This window comes from Diadema antillarum, unplaced genomic scaffold (assembly GCF_040938485.1).
Source record: "Diadema antillarum isolate AM-2024a unplaced genomic scaffold, OU_Dant_1.0 scf00000029, whole genome shotgun sequence".
NCBI classification, from domain to species: Eukaryota; Metazoa; Echinodermata; class Echinoidea; order Diadematoida; family Diadematidae; genus Diadema; species Diadema antillarum.
The window spans coordinates 8,460,739-8,477,596 of record NW_027270918.1 but is presented as its reverse complement, the minus strand read 5'-3'; the positions used below and the strand labels follow the sequence as shown (position 1 = coordinate 8,477,596).

Genomic DNA, 16,858 nt, shown 5'->3' with positions numbered 1-16,858 from the left:
TGAAATCAGCAGGTTGCAGATTTGAGGTCCAGAGGAGTGGTAGTATAGTGTTTATGTTCATCTGGTTTTGAGGAAGATAAAAAAATGACAGAAATGAGCTCCACAATACATGGATTAAGTACCCATTGCATGTTATATTTTTCCAAACATTCAACTCACATTCAAAAGTGCCATCTAAGTTGTTGATCAGACCACTCTATCATATTATTAGAAGAATGCACATGTCAGTAATTAAAGTAAAAAAATGAAAGATTTTTTTCCCCATTCCTTATTTTGAGTAAATTTTTGAAGTAATTTGAGCTAGAATTTGACTCATACTATATTGATACCAACTATAGCCCTCTTGCGGATGGATTTTAGCAGTAGCGCAGAGGGGTTGCAAACATGGGAAAACTCCCTCCAAGTCTGTGCAGTAGTGGTCATGTGCATTCTCTTTGAAGGACCAACTTCTGTGGTAACCTGGACATTGTATTGCAAAGAGTTGTTAAAAGCAGCAAAAGTGATAGAACTATGTTGTCCCATATATACAGGAATCAATTATCAAGACACCCCAGCAGAATTTAATTGAATAACTTAGTTCAAGGTAAAACTCTGAAACAAAACAGTACAATTGAATACGAGTGTAGTCACATGACTCATTATTATGTGGACTGAAATGGAGAAAAGATTCTGAAGAGAGTGGTTTTAAACAATGATTTTGAATGAACTGTAATATTTGACTGGTATCAGGAATCAAATTATAATATAAACCATGTCATTTTCTGCAAGCGAGGTGACTTGAAGTGACTTTTCGTCCAATGAAAACACAGTGTACTTCAGCATTATGAATTACATCATTATATTCAAAAGAGTGTGATATTAACTCTCTATGTGCCACGGTGGAAACCCCCTGTGTGCCACGTTATTCTGAGACAGGAAGGTAGTCATGCTTTGAGAAAGAATTCTGTTTTTCCAATTCGTATAACTTTTACAAATTTCTGTTAAGATGGGCATAATAGCTGGCAAAGTGAAAGAGGAATGCCAAGCTTTGTTTCGATGTAAATTGTATGACGAATCTTTTTCAATTTTTCTTTTGAATGACCACTTGCTACATTACTGTTAAGGCATGACTTTTGCACATAAAACCGTGAGAGTAACTTAGAATGTACGAGCAATTCTAGTTGGGAACACCGCTTGATAGTCAATCACCACATAGAATGCGAGCGGTATATGAGAGGAACAAAAGCGCGAGAGACGCTTTCATTGTGCCGCGGGATTAGCAGTGATTAGCCGATTTATCGATCGCATATTAGTCGACGGTGTGCCGACTTCGCATATTCTGCTCAACAAACAAAGCCGCCAAAACCGAAGTTGGCACACCGTCGACTGAGTCGGTCGTGCGAACGTGGCACATAAAGAGTTAAGGATGCTGTGATGACATCAGCATTCTGAAGTACACATTCAAATCAACAGCCTCCTCATTTTTGCCCACCTGTAGATATTCCCAGTCTGGAGAGTGGCTGAATGCAAAAAATGCATTTTGGCAATTACAGATGCAAGTACATATCTCCTACAAATATCTTGTTCTTGTTTTGTGCACTATAGTCAACCTGTTCCATGTATGATTTTGATGTTCTTGTAGATCAAAAACAGGACTTGCTAAGTTTTTGGTAGGCAATGGCTTAACTCACTGTTATTGTGGAGCACTTAATTATCATTATGCGCTGCATCATGTTTTGTGAATTACCAATATGTGAATTACAGTCAATTTGCACCTTTTTTCTGCATATTTACAAAAGATTGCTCTGAAAGTAATTTACTCTTGGTTATACAAAACTTAATTAAACATTTATGGTGCTTTAGTAATTGTATGCCACTTTGAAATTATTTGTGGTAGGCATTAGTTAATTTTCCTTTTCTTTTGCTACAGCAAAGAATTTTATGCAGTACTGAAAAAAAAGTGTTTCCTGTTTTTATTTTTTTTTGCTAAGAATAGAAATGCAAGTTCAAATCTAAAAACAAAAAGTATGTAGATGAGGTGTAATGTTATCTGAATTTGTATGTCAAAGTTTTATGCAGAATACATGTATTCACCTGTCATATCAGTGAAATAAAAGGTTAGGACATATTTGTGAATCTTGTGAAGCAAGGACCATTTACAATGATTTTTTTTTCTGTGACGAATCAGCAGTCTGCCTCCAAATATGTTGGAGATCTGATTTTAAGACATCATACTTTTCATCTACATGTTTTGAAAATGCCACTGTACTCAAAATTAAGAAAAAGAAATGTTACAAATACTTCAGTTTACTGCCATGTTTTAGTCAAGCTGATATTTATTTGATTTTTAGTATGTTCTTCAGAATAATTAGTGTTTGGAAAGTCCATATTTGGTAATGTGCTCATTTGTTGGCACATGGATATGGTTCTTGTTATATCATGTAGACCCAAGGAAAATGTTGAATTATACTGACAATTCAACTGCTAAATTGTGTAATCAATCGCATCTTTTATATTTCCCTCCAGGATGGGGATTACTGATGACAAAGTGTCACTCGCGTCAGAATTTTTCCCACCTTTTTTAAAAGAAGTTATTACTTTTGAGAACTCTAACAAAATATGTGAAGAGTCTATATTTTAATATGCTCTTGTCAGATTGGATTATGTATGATTGTTTGTAAAGAATGTATACAGTGTACTCATTTCTGTCAGTGCTTCCCTCGGGAGGTATTTCAGCACGGTGGCTGTCAACTGCTGGTTTGTTTGTTTTTCCTGGCAAAAAGAAACATTTTGATTTCTTTTTTATTCATCGTAAGATAAGTGCTACACGAACGAGAAATTTGGAATAGTATAGTATTGCCACAATTGTACAAGTCTGACACAATGTAAGGTGAAAGGTGTATGTTAGGACAGGAAGACTTTCACAACTTCCCTTGTTAGAGTTGGTGGTCGGGCATTTCTGAAGATTTCTGGAGATAGCAAGCGACTGAAAGAAAAAAAAAGAAAGAAATTGAATGTTACACTGTATACATGAGGCTATAGTGTGAGATGTACATTTACATAATTTTATACACACAAATGAGCAATGATTGTATATTTTAGTTTCCATTTTCTTGTAAATTAGATCTAATCAAGGAAAATCATGAGATGTGCCAATTTGTATATTTGCAATTTACGAAATGATGATGGCTTTTTGGTGCCAAAATGTCTGCCAGTGGATGTGTTATTTTGCATTTATCACCATTCACAGCTCTGGAAAGGATTTTATTGAAATTCACTTGTGTGCTTTATTTTGGTGAAATTTTGTATTTTTGTGTACATTTACATGCATGTATGTATGAGACAGGTGGCACAGATATTCTGCCCTGGTGACTGTGCAGTGTGTATTTTGTCATTTATAGCAATACTGAAATTTACTCATGCAAAAAGAGTGCAGGATTTTGTTTTCTTTAACAGTAATTACATTTGTACAAGGTGCCTTCTTTTATGTTAAATGTTGCACACGGTCGAAGTAATACAAAGTCTTCAGTTTACATTGCATATCTCTATTATATTTTATTGATGATTTGTGAACATTTTGGTAGAAAATCATGAAATAAATGTGCTCACCAACCAACAAACTTATGAAACGATCCAATTAATCTCTTGTACTTTCAGTTTGTCCAAGATTAGAAAAAGTATGTTTTGTATGTACACGTTAAAATATAAGTTACTTGGTGTCCGAGTAAACAGTACACGTAATATTATATGCACTGGCCTTGCGGGGGATGCATTATTTATTGCCTAAAGTAGAAATGTATTGCACTCATCTTCGACTTGGGCAATAAGATTCTAGTGAGGGCAATTAATGTTGTATCCCCTGAGTAGCCAGTCCATATCAGTCTTATTAACAAAATCAGAAATCTAGAGCAAACTTGGAAACTTTGACAAATTAAATGCAATCACACATCATTGCATTTCAAAGGGTAAAAAAAGAAATGGACAACTAGTACAGCTGAAAGGGCAACTTGTTATAATTGGATGCCCGTCTTGCCATCTCTTGCTATTAAGAGTGAAGATGAACTCTTTTGCAGCAAGCAGTGTCTATCCATGTTTCTGCCCGCTATTTTACACAAAAATCCCAGTGACTTTCATCAGTAAGCAATACAGTATTATTCAGCCCACTAGTTTGTTTACTGGTCAAAGTGAGGATAAAATAAGCTGTAAAAATTACATTACTTCAATGTCTGATGTGGTTAATGATAGTGTTTGAAAATATTACAAGGGGTTATCAAATCACATCAAATCTCAAACCCCTGGGGTACCAAATAAAAATCTACCATTTTGTTGAATTATTTTGATTTTTAGCACAGTACCCTGGGTTACCAAAAAATGGGTGACGGTAATTTATAAAGCTTTTTGATAGAAAACTTTGTTGCAACAGTGAGCTCAGCAGTGCAACAGCATCATAACATGAGTGCTCGTCATACACACCAGTGATCCGTGTCACACATGACACAGACAGCAGCATCGCACTTTGTATTATACATTACCAGTCCAAGGAAGACATCAAATAAGTCATCATGGGACGAGTTCATGGATTGAAATGATCTCATTCTGAATTACTTTTCAAAACTGTCAGAACATATTTCAAAAAATAAATATGAAAAGTCTATTATCATAACTGTTTTTTATGGTTTAAAAAGTCATAATAGGGCTTAATTGGCATTAGATCATGATTGGCAGAATGCTAAAATTTGGTCACCATTATGGCAGTGTGTAACTGTACATCTTACGAACATGAGATGGTGCTACACAACGACGTAACCCAGGGGTACAGCATGGTGTATCACTTGCCATATATTTCCACTCACAGGTAGTAAGAGTTGCTCTAATGCATCTCTCTGCCATTAGTGGTTCATTTTATTCGTGCTTAAATTAATTGCAACTAGTTGTTTCATACCAGAAGGATTTTATAACAACATAAACTAGAAAAGCACTTGGAGAGCTAGCCCAAGGTTCATACGCATGAAATACATTTTTTATTTATTGCATTAGAAGTCTTTGATAATTTTAATGAAAATAATGAGTTTGTTTGCATCAGTTATGTGCATTATCTTTTTGAGAGAAACGAGATTTACAGGAAAACTGGTGCCATTTCTTCAGATATGTCACGATTTTCAATCACTTGATTTACAAATGATAATTCATAATATACTTGTAGCACACATACACACACACCCATCATTACACACACGCACACACAAACATAAACTTTTGTCTTATATGGTATGAACAATTTTAAGTATCCCTCTGTGTGTATGTAAGCCGCTAACATTTTTGATTCAACTGATGCATTCGATATCCCCAGATTATTGTGCACCATTCTTAATAACAGTTTGAATCATTTGTTCTAAGTCTCTAGTACTTCTGGTCATAATGGCTGGTGAAAGGTATCAACAGTAGCATTTGTAAGCTTCAATTTAACAAATTTAATTAACTATGATTTTATATCTCTAATGCTTGATAAAAAAATAAAAAAAATGTGTTTCAGCATACTCCAGGTTACAATGCACTCTGAAATGTTGTACTGAGAGTAATATTTTGTCAAGAACCAGACACAATTCATAATTTATGTTAATGGTACAGCCTGCAGTTATAATAAGCCTTCGTTATAATAAGCTTAGGATATACCATTTTAACAAGATGAATTCGGCGCTCCCAATGTCCCATTGCTGCATCTATTAGCTGCTCTTTAATATAAGGCCAATGTTTATGAGGTACTGTTAAAAAATGAAATAAAAAAATAAAATCGGTAGCCTCCTCATAATGGGGTTCACTGTATTATTAATTCAATTCTGGTACAATCAAATGGAATATGAATACTTGCAATTATGATGATAAACCAAAAGATCAAAGTGTTAATCTTAATGCTTGTAATAAGGACAAGCAGTACAAGTGTTTTGTGTGTCTACATTGCATTGTTCTATTCTTACCTCTACAGTTTTAACTAGGGGCCATAATATATATACATGTACATGTATATATAAATATATATATATATATATATATATATATATATATATATATATATATATAATAAAAATAAGTTTTAATTATCATCATTATTATTATTACTATTATTTCACTTTAAGTGTTTTGTTTTTCTACATTGCATTGTTGTATTCGTACATCTACAGTTTTAACTAGGGCCATATATACATACATATATATATATATATATATATATATACATATATATATATATATACACATATATATATACATATATATATATATATATATATATATATATACACATATGTGTGTGTATATATCATACATTATATGAATATAAATTTTTATCATTATTATTACTGTTAATTTTTTTTTTTTGAAAGAAAATCTGTGAGTAGAAAGGAAAGTATCACCCCAGTGGTGCCTGAGTCCCCCCCCCCCCCCCCCCCCCCCAAAGCCTATGGTGTGTGGCCTTCGATGCAAAGCATCAGATACTAGTATCTACAGACTTGGCTGCCCATCCATTCTTGCAATCATCAACTCTCATGTACTCGAGTGGTTCAACCACTGACATGAAACATGCCTTGTGAAAGGAAATTGTAAAAAAGTACATCAACCACACTTGGGGGAAAAAATACCCAACTTCATCATTCTCAATACATTTGCTATTGCAATTGACGTGATACCACATTAAATACAAGTAGGATAAATATAAGCATTGTTGATAAAGTAATGTATACACTGTGGACACAATGACTATCTACACTTTGTACATTACACCATTAGCACCGGTCAAGTGTACATCGAGTTGTGCAGGCTTTCAGTCTCAAATTCCCGCTGCTTGGCTCGTGCCTGTAAGTTTGAAAAGGGACATGACACAAAACAGGAGTAAGCAAATGCTTAAATCACTTAAAATTTTGCAGACAGATATTTGACAATAAAAATCTTGACTGAGTGAATCACTGACAGAACGAATATTTAAAATCAATTTTTCCCCATACTTGAAATACAGATACTCAACTACAAAAAAAGGTCAAACTTTGTCTATGCCCAATTAACTAAGTATGCATGGTTCAAATGAGTTTTATTGATACAAGTGTACAATGTTAAAATGGCCATGACCTGCATCTAAAGAGCAATTTATGTTACAATTATCCTCATTTCAGTTTGCTGTTCCTCTACTTATTGCTTCACAGAAAGCACAGGGCCCATGAAAACAGGCTATGGCCAAGGGATTTACTGCCCTTGTAATCCTCTTTTTTTTTTTTCTTTCTTTCTTTCCTGTAACCCATTGAGAATGGACTGATTTTGCTACAACATGCATTTCCCAAAGACACCTGCCTGAGAATACTCAGGGCTCGTTCTCAATGGGTAAAAAGGAAGCCAAAGCCCAAATATACAATGTATATGTCATGTTGATTGAGTTACAGCAGCAATATAAGTAGAACATATCAGTGAAATTTGTAGAAAATCCAACAAATTCAAAAGTTATAAATGTTAAAAGTTTTGGTGCCATCATCATTGAATAAGGAGCCTACTACACATCATGATGTCATTATCGACAACAATAAAGAGAAAATATAAAGACAATTCAACATATTTTCACTTTTCTAGCAAAATGAAAGAGCACTTGACTCACCTTTTTCAGAAAGCATGGGGAAATAATATCACCCCTAACACATGTCAGTAACAAGTTGATAGAATGTGAGCTTTTTATGAAAAAATTTTTGTGAAATTCTTCTTAAATTTCCTTTAAATCGTCCAAAATGAAGTCATGAAGTGTAGTAGTCATCTCATCCAGTAAAGATGGCACCAAAGCTTTAAAAATTCAAAACTTTTCAAAAGATTGTTCGATTTTTCTCAAACTTTCACTGATGCGTTCAACGAATATTGCTGCTTTCACTCAATCCACATTTATATAATTGGGATTTGTTTTCCTTTGATTCAGCCTAAATTGTTCAGAATTTGAAAGATGAAAGAAGCAGGTCAAGGACCTCTCCATAAGAAGAGAAAGACTCGACTCACTTTTCGTTTCCTGTATGCTTCGTAATCCTCGTCGTCCGTAGGTAGCTCATGTCTGCACAGAGGGCAAGAGTTGGTCTGCATGGGGGAGTAAGGATGAAACAACATTAAAGGGATGATATAGTATTGGTGGAGATGAGGAATGTGCTTTCGACTTTTTGCAAGATACCATGAAAGTACTTATGATACAATACAGAGCATAACATTCTAAGAGGAATTCAAAGTTTACTAGAAGAAAATCTGTTTTGGAATGGCTGAAATATCCAAAAACAAAGTAAAACAAAACGATCCTAATAAAATGTGGGTCCCACCTTCTATAAGGATTGCTCTTTTTTGGATATCTCCGCTACATCAAAACCAATTTTCATCAAATAAATGTTGAATCCCTCTTGGAATTACATGCTCTTTCATATTTCATAAAAGGTTTCTCATTATCTCACCCAAAAAATGTTTGAAACTTCAAGGTAGGTCTCAACCAAAATTATAATACCCTTTTAAAGTAACAAATCCTGTTGGAATAAAATTTTTTTTTTTTCTAATTGAAGCAGGATTTAAAAAACATGCTGCCTCTCTACAATCTACCACTGACCCACCATCTGCCTAGCTTTCAATAAAGTTTTGCCAAACACTTTCGTGCTATTATAAATAACTTTTACATCTGGATAAAATCAGAGTGGAAAATACAACAAATTTGACATGACAATGTTGCCATTCTTCCATCCATGCTGACAAAGAAAGTTACCAGCTTTAAGCTAAATTGAGTGTGACATGGTGCTAGAAACCCTTTTATTCCAACAGATTAAACTAGAAATGTCGCTAAGGCGACTGCTATGCCTCCGCCACAATGCATGATTCTCCTAATAGGTCTATAGTACAAGTGGACAATGTATAATTACATTTTCACAATATTGGCAAAATATTGAAATTACATGTTTGTCACAAATGTGTTGAATGTGTTCACCTTCCTTTACCTAGGTTAAATTAGATGAATAGGAGAGCATGTATTTGGGGATTCAAGGACTTTAACTTGACTTTGACCCATTCATAAGTGTATGAATACTGTAATTTTCAAGGTATGGAGAAAAAGTGTAATTTCTGTATTGAAAAGTACACTGTTACCATTTTCTTTTGGCCTTTGACCCTAAAATTCATAGGATAATCACTATCAGGCAGAACATGCATAAATATGTAGTAAGTTTCAAGATAACTTGAGCCACTTCTGAGATACATGTATGGAGGAAAAAGTTAGTTCAGCACTTTCCCTTGATCTTTGACCTTTTGACCTTTGAGGCAAACCCCCGCCCCCCCCCCCCCCCCCCCCCCAAAAAAAAAAAGAAGAGAAAATGAAAATTTCCAGATAATCTAGGTTATACATGCATACACCAAGTGTAAAAAAAAAAAAAAAAAATTGCTGGCATTACATAAATACATGTACGAGGGAAATAGTAAAAATTTGAAGTGTTGCACTTGACCTTTGACCCCTGACCTTTGACCCTATGAACCCTAGATTCTCTAGATAATAACTGCCAGTCAGTACATGTATATATACTATGTTCCATGAAGATACCTTGAACAATTTCCAAGGTACGGAGAAAAAAGCGAAGTTTTAATAGTTTAACTTGACCTTTTGACCTTTGACCTCATGACCCAAAACTTTCACCAGAGAATCTTAATTGGGTAATACATGTATACACTAATTTTCAAGAAAATATCTTCAGGCATTGCATAGATATGGAGGAAATAGTGAAATTTTACGTATTTGACCTTGACCTTTTGACCTTTGACCATGACCATGTGCACCCAAAAGTTGATAGGCACAACTTCACCCCCTAATACACATACATGCTAAGTTTCATTAGGATACCTTAAAAGGTTTTGATAGTTACCCTGTCCACAAAATTTATTACGGACGGACGGAAGGACGGACGGACGGACGGACGGACGGAAGGACGGACGGACGGAAGGACGGACGGACGGACGGACGGACGGACGGACGGACAACCCGAAAACATAATGCCTCCGGCACCACTTCGTGGCGGAGGCATAAAAAACAAAGACAAGAGGTATAGAAGAAATTTGACTGGTTATGATGAGTAATGACACACAATGCTGCTGAGTTGCAAAGGTAGTTAAAGGGTGTGTACAGTTCTGGTCGAGGTGAAGATTTAGCTTTTAACGTTTTGTGAGATATTCAGAAACCACTCTATGAGATGTCAAAGAGCATGCAGTTCTAAGGGGTATCAAAAGTTTATTCGACGAAAATCGGTTTTGAAATGGCTGAGATATCCCAAAACAAGGTGAAACATAGAGATACTAATAAAGTTGGGGCATGTCGCCTTTTATTATTAGCACTTTTTTGGATATCTCAGCCATTTGAAAACCAATTTTCATCAAATAAACGTTGAATCCTTCTTGAAATTACATGCTCTTTCATATTTCATAAGAGGCTTTTCATTATCTCACTTGGGAATGTTCAAAACATGAATCCCTACCTCAACCAGTACTGTACAGTCCCTTTAATTTCTGCCACGCTAATAAAGTCCACCCCAGTTTCCCTTCTATAAAATACAATAGGATTGATCTTGTACAGAACTGATTACTTTGTGTTAAACAAACAGTCGCAAAATTAATCACACTTAATAATCTCACAAAGGGATTGCCTCTGGGAATATAAACAAACAACAACTAGGATTTACACAACTAATATCTGTTTAAACATGCCACGGCTGAAATGGCATAATTATCACTATGTATGTAACTGACTCGCCTTGGAGAGCCATGGCAAAATGCACCGGCGATGGAATTCATGAGAGCAGGGCAGAGAGTTTGAGACATCACCCTCCATGTATGGCACAAGACATATAGGACACTTCCCTGTAGACGTTTGTAAGTAATGAGAGAAGAATTTGGAGTGGGGCAGACAGACAGACAGACAGACAAGAATGTACAGTTAGGGTGATCGTAGGAATAAAAAGATGCAAAGAAGAATATAGCAAAATCACAATGAAGGTGACATTTCAACAATGAGTGAATTCTCAGCTTGTAAATGACAATGCATCAGAGGTTTGATTATCAAATTACCATCTTCCATTTCTGTCCAAATAGTAAAGATCCTCTACTCACCAGTGACCTTGACCCAGACATGCAGCAAGTAATGAAGTTGGTTTTAAGTTTGACATTAAATCCAAGAGGTGATATTTCATTCCATACAGTGCCTTCAAAAAAAAATCAAACTAATTTCACATCTAGATTATCAAAGATGGAATCATGCAACAGTGAACATAGGCTCCTCAAATGGGCCTAGGGAGTCGGACAGTTTCTTCTTATGACCTAAGCCTAAGAGTACAGACCTTAGAAGCTTATACCATTCTAGAATCCATAATCAAAGATGCCCATGGAGTATGTCGGTCTTGCAGCATTTGAATTAAAGAAGCTTTGAGCTTTCTGATTCTCATACCAACATTCAGTGGTCACTTGGCTCCCTTCTCAATGTTGTATCTCTTATGTTTCTCCTTAACATAAAACCCATCTGATAGTTATAGAGACTCTACTTCTGCTCATAACATCCATGTAAAGTTCATCTCACTTGTCATTTACCATGCTTGTTTGAATTTTTGAATGCAGTCATGCCAAATCTGGCTCACTGAAAGGTACATTGTAGTGTGCGTGTTACACTTTTACCATTCTTTAAGAACCTACCCAATCTGTCAGACGTTATCCTTGTTTGCTTCAAATTGGCAACCACTTCTTTGGAGGCTGGAGGAGCCTTTCGGATATCTTCGGGAAGAGCCAAGCTAGAGAAAATGAAGAGCAAATCAAATTACAAACCAGTAATTGGTATAACATGCCACACAAAATAGTAACTAAAACCATGTACAAGTAGCACAACTTGACTGTAATATGTTGTTTCAGAATGATTTCGGTATATTCTGAATTGCTATAATTTGGGGTTGTCATATTGCAATGCAAAATGGAAAATTTATGTCACTTTGATTACATTCATGCAAGGTGCTAGTTGAGGACACAACTCTTGTACAGGAAAACAATAATCCTTATGAATCATAAAAAGGTTGCAAATGGTGTGCTATTTGCCAAATATGACAACATTAGCACAACTTAAGTCTATTTTTCAGTTCAGCCAAAGGTCTTTGATAGCTCCTTGGTGCAGAAATACACAAAGTTAATTTAAAGGGGAAGGCTAGTAACTGATCAGTGGGAATCAGTGGAAATGATGGGAGATGATTGTTCCAATCCTTATGGGATTCATTCAAGAGTTCATTGTATATCTATTGTTGTGTGAAAATGATTTGCTTCAGAATGGTCTCATATTCAAGTAATGTGCAGTTTAATGCTTCCAGGTTAGCGTCCCTGGTCAGTGACGGAGCATTAATCTGCACATTACTTGAATATGAGACCGTTCTGAAGCAAATCATTTTCACACAACAATAGATATACAATGAACTCTTGAATTAATCCAATAAGGATTGGAACAATCATCTCCCAGCATTTCCGCTGATTCCCACTGATCAGTTACTAGCCTTCCCCTTTAATACATGCACATCCCTAAACAAGTATCAAACAATTCTCATAAATCAAATCTAGATGAATACTGAAAATGCTAAAAACAAAGGACTGACGAATGATTGACAATTGTAGAACAGAATTGAGTGTATCATAATTTACTTCTCTCTGAAATATTGGCCATAATGTATATTGCTGATAAATGATGACACACTTAGATGGTTGATTTAGTGCCTGAAAAGGGGGGGTAGGATCAAGATATATGTGTATGATTCCTCAAGAAATCATTTCTGTAAGAACGTATTTAAAATCTATGCTGGCTTTGTTCACAAAAGTTGCCTTTTTAACAACCACAAAGCTTGCTTGAGGCTTGCCCTAGCTCATAACAACTGATGAATGCAAAGTGAATTCCTGCCTAAGAAACTTTTTTTTTCTTTTTTTTTTCCTTTTTTTTTTTTTTTTTGGGGGGGGGGGGGATGAATTGAATGGCTTGTTACTAAACTGTAGGAAAAGAAGCATCCATGAATCTAATGTACATTCATCATCATACAGAAATGGTCTATTGGGTCAAAGACAGATGGCACTTACCCTTCTCTCTCTGCATAGTCCCTGATATCATTGATGAGTATCCTACAGACAGTGGATAAACATAAGACAAACAGTGATATGTCTTTGTTAAATGCTGGCAAATGCTGTTTATGTGGCGATATGTTTGAACACTTGTAGCTATTCAGGCAAATCTGACAGAAGCCAACACTTCAATACTAAGTATACTACAAATCATTTGCAGCATAAAACATTCATGCATTGGAAATGATGGTCTTATTTATTAATAGTGGCATGAAACTTCTGGTTATACTTTGGCATGGCTGCAAACTCTCACGCAATTAGCGTAAGACTCGCACAATTTTACCAAATTTTAACTGTCTCACTCTGATGAAAGAATTCTCATGCTGAGCCCCCAAAACATGAGTAGACCCCCTAAAACAGGAAATGTCCCCCAATCCCTGAATCCGAACTTTCAATATGCCCAAGCCCAAACTTTCAAGATTTTTCCACAGGCACACTCTCTCTATGCATGTGTTGAAATCTTTACTGAAGTATGCACCTGAGTGCAGCATTTACAATGTAAAATAGTCAATTCAAAGCTCCCTCAAGTGGAAAAGGGGGGGGGGGGAGAGAATCCCCTTCCACACCATCCCACCCCTCCACACACACACCACCACCACCGTCGCTTTGATCGATTGGGTTTGGTCACTCGTTCTTTCACAGTGTCTCACTCCAAACTCTCACTCGAGGTTGGCAGCCCTGCTTTGGTGACTGGCGTTCAATGCATTGGTAGAGAGGATCTAACATTAGAACACAATTAGGTCCACATGGTAAATTTAAATAAAAGCATCAGGTGTGGTTGAAATTACAGTCACAGGTCCACAGACAGTCTTTCATGAATTTACAAGTTCTATTTTCTTTTTGTTTTTATCAATCTCAGGTTACGAGTTAACAGAGAATGACCATCTAAAAATCTAGGGTCTAACGTTAGGCATCTATTCAAAGGTGTTTTAAGTAACACTCAATGCAGTATAACTGTGTTGTGTACTTACTATTCTATGCAAGGAGCGCTCCGGGGTTTACACTCAATGTTACCATAATATATAGCCCGACGTGTACCAGACGCCTGTCGCTATATATGGAGGTGTATCCTATTACCGAACGATATTTGTTTTATTGCTCCAAACAGGCAGCATTATGCAATAATTCAGCCAAAAATATCCTTGTAGATAATTGAAATGCTGATGACTTTAGCTGTAACGAAAATACTTGAAAAATAAGCCAACTTCTAGAAAAAATCCGTATTTCAAATAACCCTTCCACAAAAGTTGTCTCTTTTTACCGACGCAAATCGTATTGTATTACCGAACGTGCGCCCTCTGTATGGGGAAAATTGTACATTGTATTTTCGGTCAATGTTTATCAACACAGGACAACGAACATCGAAATTTTAGCAATTATTACGTAAATTTGAGGTAAATTACGTTTTGTTTTGTTTTTTGCTGCAGTTTAGCAATTTTCGGCACTGGCTTCCCCTGTGAGATAACAGCACGTAGTGCAATGAATGCGTATTCGAGTTGTTGTACGCGCTCCACTGACAAAGTACGCGTTCGGTAATAGGATACCGTTCAGTAATAGGATACCTGACTATACAGCCTACATGTCAGTTCGGGAAACCCACTCACAAGGGGGGCCCCTCCTTATAAGTAACCCGTCCCCCTTATAAGTAACCCCGTCCCCCTTATAAGTAACCCCCGGGGCACCCCTTATAAGGAGTCTCCACGCTTTTTTGCAATGCAACGCGAAAATGAAAGGACTGCGGCAATTCGCTTGATTATGTCCATAAAGCTTCACAAGTTTCCTAGTTACTCACGAAATTTGAGCAAAATCGGTTTGAGGCATCATATCTAAAATCATGGATTTAAATGCGATGTCAAACGACCCATGCGAATGCTGAAATGCGAGCGATTGCTGGCGTGAGTGTCGCCAGGCGCGGCGGCGCGGCAATGCTTGAGTGCAGACGTGGCGACTGACTCAGTCGCCACGTCTGCACTCAAGCATTGCCGCGCCGCCGCGCCTGGCGACACTCACGCCAGCAATCGCTCGCATTTCAGCATTCGCATGGGTCGTTTGACATCGCATTTAAATCCATGATTTTAGATATGATGCCTCAAACCGATTTTGCTCAAATTTCGTGAGTAACTAGGAAACTTGTGAAGCTTTATGGACATAATCAAGCGAATTGCCGCAGTCCTTTCATTTTCGCGTTGCATTGCAAAAAAAGCGTGGAGACTCCTTATAAGGGGTGCCCCGGGGGTTACTTATAAGGGGGACGGGGTTACTTATAAGGGGGACGGGTTACTTATAAGGAGGGGCCCCCCTTGTGAGTGGGTTTCCCGAACTGATGTATACAGGCCCTGTGTATACACTGTAGTTACCATATTATTCAGTGCAGTATGACTTGTAAATTAAGTAAGACGGTCTAGCTATTCTACTATTCTCAGTGTTTAAATACCAGTACATTAGTTAGATTTAATAAGTTATTTTGACTAACGCTAGGATTCGATTCTTCTAATCACGTTACGAATCTTTGTTGTTACAGTAGAGGTCTAGATCTGCAGGATGTGTCTCTTCTTGGCTAGAGTTCCATAGGTATATATGTTTTTTGGGCTAGACTTCCATAGTTTACCCCCCGCTAAAATTGAAAATCAAAATAGGCCCTAGTCTGCTAGTGTGCACTGAATAGTTTACCCGGCCTAAGGGCAGTGTAGGATACCCATGAACTGTAACGTCTGTTAGATCTACATACAAGTGTATTTACGTTAAACTTTACGTCCAGCAAAAGCAAACCAAAGTAAAGACAATAGACAATACCTTGCCCATCTCAGCAATGTATTCAACTCAGGACCCTCTTCGCCAGTAGGTTCACAACTATGTTCGTCAAAGTACGAGGCCATTTTCAACTTACTGGTGGTGGTGGTCTTTTCTTGATCTGCACAATACAAAACGTAGGCTATACTGAGTAGATTCTTCTAGTCTGTGTGCGTGCATCAGAAAAAAGAAAACACAGATTTAGCAAGTCATTACAGACAAAAAGGTGAGTAGGTAGCGTGCCTACGTCACAGTGAATATTCATGAGGGTCGCTTTCCCAAGCAGTGTGTTCTATGCACATAACACACAAAAAGAAAAAGTTGTCCGTACACAATATAACCCAGGGTGGTCCACAACTTGAAATTTTAGCATGTTGCAAGCTCAGAATCTGAGAATATTGCAGAAATTGAATATGCGCGGAGCGCACACGATGAGTACGTAGTACGCAATATTTTGCTGCTTATCTCTCTTTGTGCTGCTTACATTCAATGTTCTCTCTCATGTTTTGCACACAAATATCCTGTCTAAAGTACCTGGTAGTTTGATGTTTCTTATGTTATGCACATGTTTTGCACATTTTTAAATACTTTTACTTTGAGCTTGTTGCAAATTCTTAAGGATGTTGCATAGCATGCTGCTGGCTTTTTAGGATGTTGCACAAGAATTTTAGCATGTTGCAGCGACATGCTAAAACCCCTCGTGGACCACCCTGTAACCAGAGACAATATCGATTGGCCTGAGCAAATTTCAATTTGATTAACATCTGAAAAGTTATGCAAATGAGATGAACAAATATGTAGATCTAATTCAAATGTTATCTAAAAGCTGACAAAAACTTCTTTAATTTTCTCTTGGATATAGCAAGACTTGGTGCATATTTTAAATCATCTTATAGTTGGTGAATTCCAAAAGGTTGGT

The 16,858-nt window shown here is 36.7% G+C and overlaps 1 protein-coding gene across 1 annotated transcript; it reads right to left on the bottom strand.

Moving 5' to 3' along the window:
- Window positions 1-6,449: 6,449 nt before the first annotated feature.
- Window positions 6,450-16,071, bottom strand: LOC139738788 (E3 ubiquitin-protein ligase RNF181-like). The gene is made up of 6 exons (XM_071649431.1): window positions 15,943-16,071; window positions 13,108-13,149; window positions 11,698-11,792; window positions 10,766-10,872; window positions 8,002-8,076; window positions 6,450-6,828 (listed from the first exon to the last, which is right to left on the bottom strand). Exons 1-6 carry the CDS (start codon window positions 16,023-16,025, stop codon window positions 6,769-6,771), a joined length of 462 nt encoding a protein of 153 aa, XP_071505532.1. The 5' UTR covers window positions 16,026-16,071; the 3' UTR covers window positions 6,450-6,768.
- Window positions 16,072-16,858: the final 787 nt, after the last annotated feature.